Source organism: Condylura cristata, unplaced genomic scaffold (assembly GCF_000260355.1).
Source record: "Condylura cristata isolate star-nosed mole 26May11 unplaced genomic scaffold, ConCri1.0 scaffold00030, whole genome shotgun sequence".
NCBI lineage: Eukaryota > Metazoa > Chordata > Mammalia > Eulipotyphla > Talpidae > Condylura > Condylura cristata.
In genome coordinates, this window is record NW_004567131.1 from 25600307 (window position 1) to 25612590 (window position 12284).

Below are 12284 nucleotides of genomic sequence, written 5' to 3' on the forward strand. Positions count from 1 at the left end.
TTTTAGCTTCTCAGTGCTGTGCTTTAACCCGCTGCGCCACCAGGGAGGGCCACCATTCAGATATTTCTTAATGAAAAAATTGGTGGATGTTTATAGGAAGTAGAGTGGCACGGGGGTGGGGGGGGGAGTGTCTTTGGTTGGTGTCTCTGAAGTTATGCAAAATGTGGCCAGGAAGAACAGGCCAAGATTCTGTATTAATATGACAAAGAGGAAAGATGTAATCCTAACAAATATTAAGTGTAATTTCAGTTCTGCCATTAACTTTGATTACTACCAGGAAAAAAAGTGCTTTAACTTCTAAGAATCAGTTTTCTTACCTCACCTATAAAGTGGTTCTAAACATTCAATGTGATTGGAATATATGTAAATATATCAAGTAGGGGTTTTGGGCTTCAAACCAGATACTAGCTATGAGTAAATTAAGTAAAAAGGGAATTCTTTGGCAGGCTAAGGTGGAAATCGCAGAACTGAAGGGAGGTCTACAGACCAGGCTTTGAAAGACCTGAGCCAGGATAGTGAGTGGGATACTGCTAGCGTAGGCTGGCAGTATCCGGCCTTGAAGGCTATTGTCCTATCATCAGAGAGATTTTATTTTTTATTTAAGATAAGCAAAATTTAAATCTTACCTTGGCAGGCAAAAATTCTCGGGAAATTATAAGTACTTCTAAGTTAGATAGCTGTTTTTGTCCCTTGAGTATAGGCCAGGCAAGAAAGACTGGAGTTTCATTTCCGTTATTTTCCTCAAAGTTTAGTAAAATTATTAATCTTTCTTTCCCCTTTTTCTAGGCTCTCACTGATTGGTTGTTAGGTTTGCAGAGTCACAGTAGTTCCTAAAACTTAGAAGCGAAAAAGAAAAGGGAAGATGATCTTGGTGTTCACAAAAAGGATTCTGCTAGCCTGGGATGGAAATGTAAAGGTTTTCTTCCCTTTGACCAAATTTCCCACTTTTTTCCCAGTGGTTTCTCCCAACATTTGAGAAGCATACAGCAAAAGGCTGTAATACAACCCCAAGGAACATTGCAAAAGCATGCTTTGTTTATTAAATAGTGCAATACAAGAATAAAACATGTTGGGGGAGGGAGTGAGAGTGGTCTGTTCTTTCAGGGAGTATTATTAGCATTGACATTGTTGGGTATCATCAGCAATTGATGGAGATAAGAAGCAGGCTGACTTTTACTTGTCATTATTATTACGTTAAATACTCTAGAGTCAAAATGAGCCCTGTTGTTACTGGCCTGCAGGGCAGACCAGTCCCACGGGCTCAGCTCCTAAGCAGACCACTCTTGCAAATGCAGCTTATGTGAACCTAAAACTGTTCCTGTTTGAAGAACAAAAAATGGATCACAAGGAAAAAATAGAGTTAAGGCAGGCAGAAATAAAGGAATTTCCATCAGTAACCATAGATATCCATAGATAGATTTGTCTAGTACATGAATGATGTACGATGGATCTGAAAGAACATTTAGCACCTCTGTGGATGTGTGGGTTCCACAGGGTCCTTCCTAAGTTAGGCTTGTTTGTTCATATGTTTTTTAGGAAACTTGGGAATCATGGTAAAAGCTTACAAGCACTTTGCTGGTGGGTGTGGTGTGTTAACATTGATCTGAGGAGGTGTGAATCTGTTCCATTGCAAGTCTCAATAAAATAAGCTATATATTTTTAAAAGGGATACATTTCTTCCAGTTGTAAAAATGAGTCCTATAGATGTAATATGCAGCATGGGTAATAATCATGCGTTATATATTTGGAAGTTGCTAAGCAATTAAACTTTAAAAGTTCTCATCACCAGAAAAAAATATATCACTATGTGAGGTTACAGATGTTAACTTAATCTTTTGTGGTAATCAATTCGCAGTAAATACATATATCCAGTCATTATTTTACATCTTAAAAGTATATGGTGTTATATGTAAATCATATCTCAGTAAAGCAAGTGAAAAGTAAAAGTAAAAAAAGGAACTTAGAGAGGTATCTAGACTCAGGAAAGTTGAATATATTTTCAAGAGTCAAAGAGGAAATGTTTTTAAATGAATAAGGATAGAGAGAGTTTAAGAAACTCAATACCAAAAGAATATTTTTCTGTTCTCTGTTATACAGTTTTTGAAAATATTGTTTTTTCCTTTTTCTAAAGCTAATCAAGAAAGACAAAAGACTTTTTTTTTAATACTGTATTTAAAATGAATATTTCAACAAGCTTGGAAAAAAACCTTCTTTGGCTGTGAACTAGGGATTTTCATGTCATGCATTATTCAGTACTCCTTGATCTGGATACAATACAATACATAGCAGTTTTCTCTGCTGTGCTTATTAGCTCCAAATATTTACAACTTGTGGGAAGGTTTTTATTTTAGTTTAGTTTTCTTTAGTTTGTTTCCTAACCAATTTTCAAAGTGACTGTAAGATACTTAATTTTATGTATTCTTATGAAAGTGCATAAAATACAGTAACACATTTCAAATTTTAAAGGACAAGAGAAAGAAAAGCAAGTTTGTGACTATATAGCAAAGCTAAGAGCTAGTAATAAAATGAAGATTGTCTCTGGCTTAACTTGTGATAACCACTGGATGAGAGAGAATTTGAAATGGGCCTTAGGCAAATATCTGCCTTGCTATTATTGGCCTTGATCTATTAAATGCAAAACTACCTTAAAGATCATTAAATAAGGTGTTGGGTAGTCCTCACTTATGAATGCCCCAAATAATAATAACCTTTGTTCTTAAGTGACTAGTGCCGATGCTAATGTGCATATACAAAATTTATCTAAAAGCTTTATTCAAGCCAATTCAGAGACAGATGGTACTTAAGGTCCCAAGATATTTTTTTAACTGTTTACAAGATGCTTGCTATATTAAAAAAAAATTATATATATGTGTGTGTGTGTGTGTGTATTTGTAGATTATTGTTCATTTTGTACATTTTTTCATCTCCGTTGTAATCCCTATGAACTTCCCACCACTACTTCACCCATGTGCCATCACCATAGTCCCATGTACTCTTCCTGTTCCCCTCTCTTCCCCTTTTAGTGAAATGAACCAAAAAGAAAAAGAAAAATACTCGATGGTTTCACTCATAGCAGAAATATAAGTGTTCAGCTTAAAATATATATATATAGTAGTTGTGATACATATATATATATATAAATATATAGTAGTTGTAATCAACTAACAATTATAAACAAGGTCCTAAGGTTTTTAACATGAAGAAATTTCAAAGTGTTTTTAGTAGTTATGCAAAATAATATATCAACAAGGCATCCTCTGAATGTGTAGCTGTGGACATTGCATTTTTACTAGAAAATGGGAAGAATTTGCCCCTGGATCCTTTCTGCTGAGCTCACTTCAGTTTTTTTGTTTTGTTTTGTTTTGTTTTTTTACTGGCCATCTGCTCTGGAGGATGGAATGCCCTCAAGTGGTGAATTACTCATCGTGACATTCCCGACATTTATTTCTCTTTTTCCCACTGTCATCTCTTAAACTTCACCTTTTCTCCCTTCTCTCTCCCTCTGAGCAAGAATATATAATTATTATATAATAAGTGTGTGTGTGTATGACAACCAGGTGGAATTTAATACAGGAATGCAAATGGTTCAATATATGAAATCAATGTAACATTGGATATTACTATAAAGGGCAAAGGCCACATGGTCATCTCAAAAAATGCAGAAAAAAGTACATGATAAAAGTCCAATGCATACTCTCATGATAAAAACTCTTAATAAACTAGAAATAGAAGGGAATTTCTTCAATAAAAGTCAGCTATGGAAAGTCCACAGCTGCATTATACTTAATGGGACTTTGCCCCTTAGATTAGGAATAAGAAAATATTCACTTGTGATTTCTACTCAGTGTTATTATAGAAATTCTTGCCTGAACAGCTCACCCCCCAAAGAAATAAGAAATATCCAGCTGGAAGGAAGAAATAACACTGTTTGCAAATGACATAATCTTCCTTAAGAAAATCCGAAGCAATCCACCCAAAACTATGAGAACTGAGAAGCAGTTGTGGCAGTATTGCTGTATACAAGCCCAATACGTGAAAATTGTTGTATTTCAAAATCAACAACCTGAAATTATGGGGAAAATTATGTTCAAAACAGCATAAAAATAAAATGTGTTGAAATAAATTTAACAACAGAAACACCAGACAGTAAAAAATCTGTAAAATCCCTAGGGCTATAAAAGTTATTGTTAAATGAAATTAAAGAATATCTAAATGATTGGAAAGACATCACTGTTCATCGTTTGGAAAATTTAGCATCATTAAGATTATAATATTCCCCAAATTGATTCAATCTAATAATTATTAAAATCCCAACTGTCTTTGTTGTAGAAACTAACAAGCTGATCCTAAAATTCACAAGGAAATACAAAAGACTCAGAATAGGCCAAACAATCTAAGAAAAGAACAGTAAAGTTGGAGAAGTCATAATTTCTGATGTTAAAACTTACCCCAACACTACAACATTCAGTTGCCATAGAGGGAGACATACAGATGGTGGAATAGTGTTGAGAGTCAAGAACTGAACGCTTAAATTTATGGTGAGTTGGTTTTTCATAAGGTATCAAGACCATTCAGTGGGAGAAAAAAAGTGGGATAATTGGATATCCACATGCAGAACAAGCTGGGTACCCCAAGGCAAAAGGCAAAAGTTAAATATCAAAAGCACAGCCATAAAAGAAAAAAAAATAGAGAAATTGTTCTTCATTAAAATGAATAACTTTTTATATCAAATGAGACTATCCAGAAAGTAAAAGCCTATAGAATGGGAGAAATAGCAGAAACAATTCATTGTTTAAAATGGGAATTCAGTTGTATACATTTCTCCAAAGAAGTTATGCAAAAGTCCTGTCTACACAGATGCTGACCTTCAATGATTCATTAGTTATTACAGATTTAAAAATCAAACCACAGTGAGGTGCCACTTTAAATCTACAAGGAAGACTATCGTCAAAAGATACACAATCACAATGTTGGTGAGGATGTGAAATAAATTGTGACTGTCACACACTGCTGGTGGAAGTATAAAATGGTACCACCATTTCAGAAACAAAGAAAATTATCATCTCTGTCAGCAGTTTTACTCCTAGATCTATACTCATGGGAATTGAAAGTTGTCACACAGCATTTTTACACATGTTTTAATTAGAATAGAAATCATAAAGGTCAAAGAGAGGAAACAGCACAAATATTCATCAACTAAAGAATGGATAAAGCATAGTGGTGCCTGGGGATAAGGAGAAATGGGAAGAGATAGCTAATAGGGATAAGGTGTCTCTTTGGGTTGATAAAAATGTTCTGGAATTAAATCATGGTTATATGGCACCATTGTGAATATATTAACACCACTGAACGTTAAAAGTCACTATAAAATGATGAATGCCATGTTATATGAATATCTCTGAAAAAGAATTATGCAAAAAACATCATAAAAGTTCAATTAAAAAAAGGCAGAAGGGTGGATAGGCTGTATGAAAATGAGGAACTTCCTTAAAATTGAAGAACATAGTAAAGACAATCTCCTACATACAATCTTAAATGTAAATCTGGTATCCTTAGAAGTAATACTGAGAGACAATCTGTGTTATCAAGATAAAAGCTCTACAAAACTAGTAGAAAGATTTGGAAGAGAATGTAAATAAATGGGGAGACATTGGATCAGTGAAGAGGAAGATTTGAGATGCAGAGACCCCATTTGCAAGAAAACAAGCGTGAGGCAAGGCTTACCTGACATAGCAAGGTGCCTTGCGTACTTTAAAGTGCTTGATAGCTATTTCTGGAATGAATAAGCCAAATAAGAGAACTTCAACTCACTCTAATATTTATCTCTTAAAATAGATATAGGGGTCTTTGCATAAAAGTCAGGCCAGGAAGGCAGGATTATAAATTCTGCAAGGTATGACTTAACAAGCAATGTTCAAAAGAGTAAATCAGTCGGAGAGCAATGTAAAGAATGGCAGCAGACTTCTATAGCACAAGGTCTAATTGTATGGCAAAAAAAAAAAAAAAAAAGCCTGGCACAACTGACTGAGGGAGAAAATGGCAAGTTCAATAAATAAAGATTGGGAAATTATATATTGAAAGAATTAGCATCCCATAATTATCATCCCATAATTAAAATAGGACAGAACCAATTATTGATTGCACTTGGTAGGAGATATCCCTAAAATTCACATTTACTCTGGATGTAAGGGAAAGCACAGCATGTAATTCTTAACCATTTAAGAAGCTGATTTTTTCTCCTTCATCTTTAGAATGACTCATCATCTGCTTATTGTTTGAAATACCTTTCTGTAGTAAACTGAAAATGGGAAAGCAGCAGGGAAGAAACAAGAGTATCCATATGTAAATTGGTTTCTTTGAGATTTTATCCCAAAATTTTCAAAGCTAAATAAATATGAGTAGAAGCACTCAATTGCTTCATACTCTTCCTTACTTGCAATATTGGTGTAGTTCACAGCTTCAAGAGGTATTCTTTAAGAAACAGGTTTTTATGCTCAATTAAAATAAAGGTGTGATTTTAGGTCGGCTTGTATCATTGACTTCTGTTTTGAAGACTCAACCATGTTGTTTTAATTATCAAATTTCTTCCAGCTTTCATAGATGTCGAAGATTCAAGAATTAATTTGTGAAAAAGGAGTAGTATACATAAAATATAAAATAATCATACTGCAAATAAACTAGTACAAAGCCTGTGCAGCCCACCTGAGCTTGAGGAGAGGCCCAGAACCACCAGATGGCTGTGGATACCCTGAGGCTCTAGCTCACACAAACAGCAGTATTCAGAATGGTGCAGGATAATTGTCTCACTTTCTCAAGAAATAGAGCCGTTGTACATTTTATTGAGATAAATATAAAATGCAACATAGAATTCATTTGAACTATTAGAAAGTATACATTTTGTTGTGTAATTGTCACACCTATTTCCAGAATATTTCCCTGACTCCAAAAATAAACTTCAAGTCCATGAATCACATCACACCATTTCTTTTCCTCCAGATCCTGACAACAACAACTGATTGTCTCTATGGATTTATCTGGAAATTTCACTCATACTTCATATAATAATTGGCCTTTGTGTCTGCTTCTTTTATTTGACATGATGGTGTTCAAGATTTGTTGCATATATCAGTACTTCATTCCTTTTTATGAACAAATAATATATATGTATTTTTTTAGTCATCACTTGATGGATATGTGAGTTACTTCTACTCTGTTATGAATAATGTCACTGTGAATATCATACGCAGGTTTTTTCATGTAAAACTACTTCAGTTCTCATAGGTATATAATAACTGGGAGTGGAATTATTGGATCTATAGTAAATCTATGTTTGACATTTTGAGAAAACCCAAACTGTTTTCTATAGACGTTGTACTTTCTACCAGCAATGTGTGAGGCATCTTATTTCCCCACATCCTCAAAAGCCCTTGTTATTTTCCATTTTTCAAATTATAGTCATCCCTGTGTGTTTGAAGTAATTTCTCAGTGCGTATGACATGTTTTTCCTCAATGACTAAAAATGTTGAAATGATTTTCATGTTTTTTAGTCATTTACATGTATCTCTATACAAGCGTCTGTTCAAATCCACTTTACCCACTTTTAATTGGCTCTTTTTGTTGTTGCATTGTATGAAATACTTTTTTATGTTCTGGATAGGAGATCCTTATCAGAGAAATTATTTGAAAATAGTTCCTTCAATTTTGTGGGTTTCCTATTTCATTTTCTTGATAGTGTGCTTAAATGTACAAACCAGAAATGTGTAGGTAGCAAAAAAGCACAGGGAGGTGACACATTGACAGCAGCTCCTGGGTTGTCCTCCCAGTTTTTCATGATTCCAACATAATTTCCTTTTTTTTTTTTTTTAAGATTTATTTATTTATGCACACAGAACTGGGGTACAGGCCAGAGGTGCGGGGGCAGCAAGAGGATTCACCAGAAACAGAGTAGGGAGCAGAACAGGCAGATAGACAAAGTACACTGCTGAAGGGAGCAGAGGGCGGGTCAGGAGAGGTCTGCTGTGCCGTGTGGGTCACCTCCGGGGCTGGGATCACAACTTGCTCTGAAGCAGCTGCAGCTGGCTTGCAGTGCTATGCTCTAACCTGCTGCGCCACCAGGGAGGGCCCGGTTCCAACATGATTTCTATAAATTTATCTACTAGTAATAATGAAAACTGATGTGTACTTTAAATATTCCTTATACTAAAGCCTGCATATTTCTTGCAGCCTTCTTATATGCATTACTACATTTTTTAGAAAGAATGAAACTTCTGAAAAGACTATAGCCTAAAGATGAAAAAAAAAAGTATTAAAAGTAATCTATAAAAGACCTTTAACGATAAATTTTTCCAACTGTATTTCATATAAATGCATGTCTAGGGGTTTCTTTTTTAGAACTTGGTTTCTAGAATGTGAACCCATATAAACTAAAAGGAGTTCATTATTATAAAGATAAGGGAGAATTTTTCTAATTAATTTTAAGTCTGTCCTAGAAAAAAATGTATCATTCCGTTTTATAAAAACCAATAATCTGAAATGCTTAGACTGGAGTGCCAAGTTGTATTATCATGTTTCCTAGTGTTTGAAAATCAGTGAAATCAATAATGGCAGACTCATGAGGGCTTTTTGTTGGTTTTTCCTCACTGGAAATGAGATTATTGGGTCAATGGAAATCTTAAGTTCTCAGACGATAAATACTCAAAGGGTCTCATGGAAATACGAAATTTTCTGATAACTTAGAAACGGTATTTCATGATTAAAATTTAGCAAACTGGGATCATATAGCTTTTCTCTGAAAAAAAAAAAAGTTCATCAGGTTAAGATGTATTGAAAGCAGACAATTATGTAATGAATCCACTAATCCACTATTAATTTTCCCAAGGGTTTACAGTTTCAATTGTGAAAATCCTGAAAGTACTGAAAAATAGAGGATTTCCTATATCTTGATCCTGGAAAGAAAATACAAGTCATAACTACTTTCTCTGAAGCAGTATAGACCCTTACTCTCCTGTCAAACAACCCTACCCACTCTCCCCAAAAGACAACTCATGTTTCCCTTTCATTATTTGATTTTTACTTCTTTATTTTGATTTTACTTCATTATTTGATTAAAATAGCACTTATTATTTATTATATTTGTTATTTATTATATCCTTATAAATTATAAAGATTATAAATAGTAACTAAATGTTCAATTAGAGTATCCCCTTATGTCTTCTCTCTTTTTCATTTCTACTACTGATATCCATCAAGACCCAGCACCTAGTCTAGTGAATTACTGGACTTACTGTTCACCAACAACATACAGTGTATATTGTTCTATATGGTAGCTGTTTGCAAACTTATTTCCACCAAGCTTCTAGAAGACAAATCTGTGCCTCTTATGTAATCTAGTATGATACCTAGCATGTGATTGTCATTATATAAATGTTTTTTCATTATATTTCATATATGCAACTTGAGTCAAGGTAGAATTCGGGACAGTTCTCTTTTTTTCTGCTTAGCCAAATGTAGACTACCAAAAAAAAAAAAAATGATCAGATTCCCTTTTGAGACTCCTAGTCATCCAAAACTTAGAATTCATCGAAGCACAACCAGAAATAATTATGCGTACATGTTGACTATAAGTTTCTTCTCTGGAAAATAAGACAGGATCTGGTAAAATATTAACTTTCTAACAAATTTGTCTCATTTTTAAACTTTTTAAATCTTTTGATCTGCTGATTATAACAGAAACCTTCTGAGGGGGGTTAGCAATTTGTCATTAATTGATATACTTGTTTAAAGCAGAAAGCCATGAAAGTATATACGTATTATAATTTAGAACACAAGTAATCATTCACCCACATTGTTTACTTAGTTTAGATTTCTTCTTTGACTATGAGACTGAAGTTTGGAGTACATTCCCTTTCTAGGGTAAATCACCAAAATGCATTGTCTGTTGTTAAAACTGTTGATTCCTAAAGAATTTTTTAAAATTAAAGTGTGGACTCTTATGTTTTTTCATAACACCAATATATTAAAATTTTTTTACTTTCCCTGAAGTTAACAGCCATTTTAATGACTTGCCTTAATGGAGTCTTTTCCAAAACACTTTAAGTAAGATTCTATGTAAATGTCTCCTTTTGTATTAAAGTGATGCATATTTTTAATATAATTTAATTTAATTATATAAAGTAATAGCTGTGAGCGTAATATGGTGACAAATAAACTGATTCTTAACAAGTAGCAGTTCAGCTGGTTGGAGCAGAAGTTTTGAGGACTACTGGAGAGAAGTAACACATTAACTGCCAGTGCTGACATTCCGCATGACAGAGACAGCCCTTAGTGTGTTTACATAGTGAATGAAGACTTACTGGTCAGCTTATAAATGGAGAGTACAAAGGCCTTCTGTTGTGCTTTTACGCTAACCAGTATCATTCTGATATTTTTCCACAGAAAAGTTGAGGATACGTATTTTATGGAGAAGTAAATAACTTCATCCTATTTCTTGCTGAAAGACAATGGGATAAACATAGGTGGAGAAAATAATAAATAAAAACCTGTTTTAATAGACCTTCATTTACTGGGCATATGTTGCATAATTTAGGGAAAGGCAACAGAGAGCAATATAGAGAGGGAAATCCAGCATAAGACATGTAGCCTATTTCATGTGTATTTTTTTATTTATGAATTTGTGACTTTTGTGAAGAATTCAGATGACTGCCTCATTAAAATGTTGAAAGAATGAGATGAAGGAAGGAATAGAAAAGTTGGGAAAATGAATTTCTTTTTGCCTTTTGGAAATTGACTACAGAAAACCTTCTGTTATAAAACATTTATGACTACTGGGGGCCTGAGCGCCAAGCCGTGAGCTGGGCTCCTGGGTGGAAGCAGCCATACTGTTGCTACAGAAGCTGTGCTAGGATCAAGTACAAGCAGAGAGCCTGGTACCAGGAAATGGAGGAGAGGCCAGATGTGCAAGGCAGGCTTCTGCCTCCGATTTCCAGTAGGTGCCACTTGACGGGTCTCAAGTTTGCCACAGCGCCCCTGCCAGAGCAGAGGTGCTGACTGCAGGGGAGAGTGGGAGATGCAGCAGGGCTTCCAGGAAACAGCCCCTGTTCTCTAGGCCAGGATTAAATATCCTTGCCTTTGAGTTTCTTTCTAAGACCAGGGGCAATGGCCACATTATACCTGCATCTAGGGCTGACTGAGAACAGGAACCAGAACACTTCACTGTCTACTATTTTCCAGAGAGAGCGAAAGCACATAACTCTTCATAAGTAGGTTTTGGCTGGCTTACATGTAGTAGAAATTAAAGTGACAAGGTACTAAATTCAATGTAAATAGAAAAATAAGTTATAAGATTTGCTTCCTGCCTTTTAGGTTTACATTTGCATTTTGTTTTGCTCTTCCAGGGTTTTAAAGGTGTTTCTTTCACGAACAGCCCAGCGAATTCCCTATATGACTGGTGGTCGAGTCATGAGGATGCTGGCAGTCATACTCCTGGTAGTATTTTGGTTTCTTGTTGGCTGGACTTCATCTGTTTGCCAGAATTTGGAGAGGCAGATTTCACTTATTGGCCAAGGGCAAACATCTGATCACCTCATCTTCAATATGTGCCTCACTGAGCGCTGGGATTACATGACAGCAGTTGGTATGTGGTCACTTCTTTTGTGGGATTGTCTTGGCCTTTTCCAGTAGCATTAAAATGGACTTCTTTGGAAACTTTGCCAAACCCTTTCACAAAACTTAAATTTCTCTTAATGTGGTTTTAGTAAAACAAAATTATGAAAAGAATAATAATGACATGTGGAACGCAAACTTTTTCTGAAAGCTTTCATTCTTTTTCAAAGGTATTTAGTTTCGTTAAGAAATCATATTCAAGTGAACTGGGGAAAAGAAAAGCAGTAAATAAGATCCCTTCTTTGAACAAGCTACGCTGCTTTCCATCATCACTGTGTCCCCATTTTATTAACAGTAGCTGCTCTCTTGATATTTCTTTAGTTGGATGAGAAACAAAACATGTTGGGTTTTTGTTGTTGTTGTTTTTTTTTTTTTTTAACAGTTTTTGTCCTGTGAATATTTCAGACTTGGTAACTAGGACACTCTTTGTTGGGAGATTTTCTTTGCAAAATTTCTAATTAATCTGCCTTTCCTCTAAAGATAGTTTATGAGGAATTCTCTGGAGATTTTGTATTATACAAAAACAAAACTGTATTTCACATGGGTGGGAAAAGCTATGTGACTAAGAAACTGGAGAGTTCAGAAGATCTCAGTTCTTCAAAAAACTGGTGCCACAGTTTTTT

General features: G+C 34.8%; 1 protein-coding gene across 1 annotated transcript in view; it reads left to right on the top strand.

The window, feature by feature from the left end:
• Window positions 1–12284, top strand: part of GPR158 (G protein-coupled receptor 158) — a 192940-nt gene that overhangs the window by 153110 nt on the left and 27546 nt on the right. Inside the window, exon 7 of the mRNA XM_012731360.1 lies at window positions 11394–11632. Coding sequence (XP_012586814.1) covers window positions 11394–11632 — 239 coding nt within the window. The remainder of the gene's footprint in view (window positions 1–11393; window positions 11633–12284) is intronic.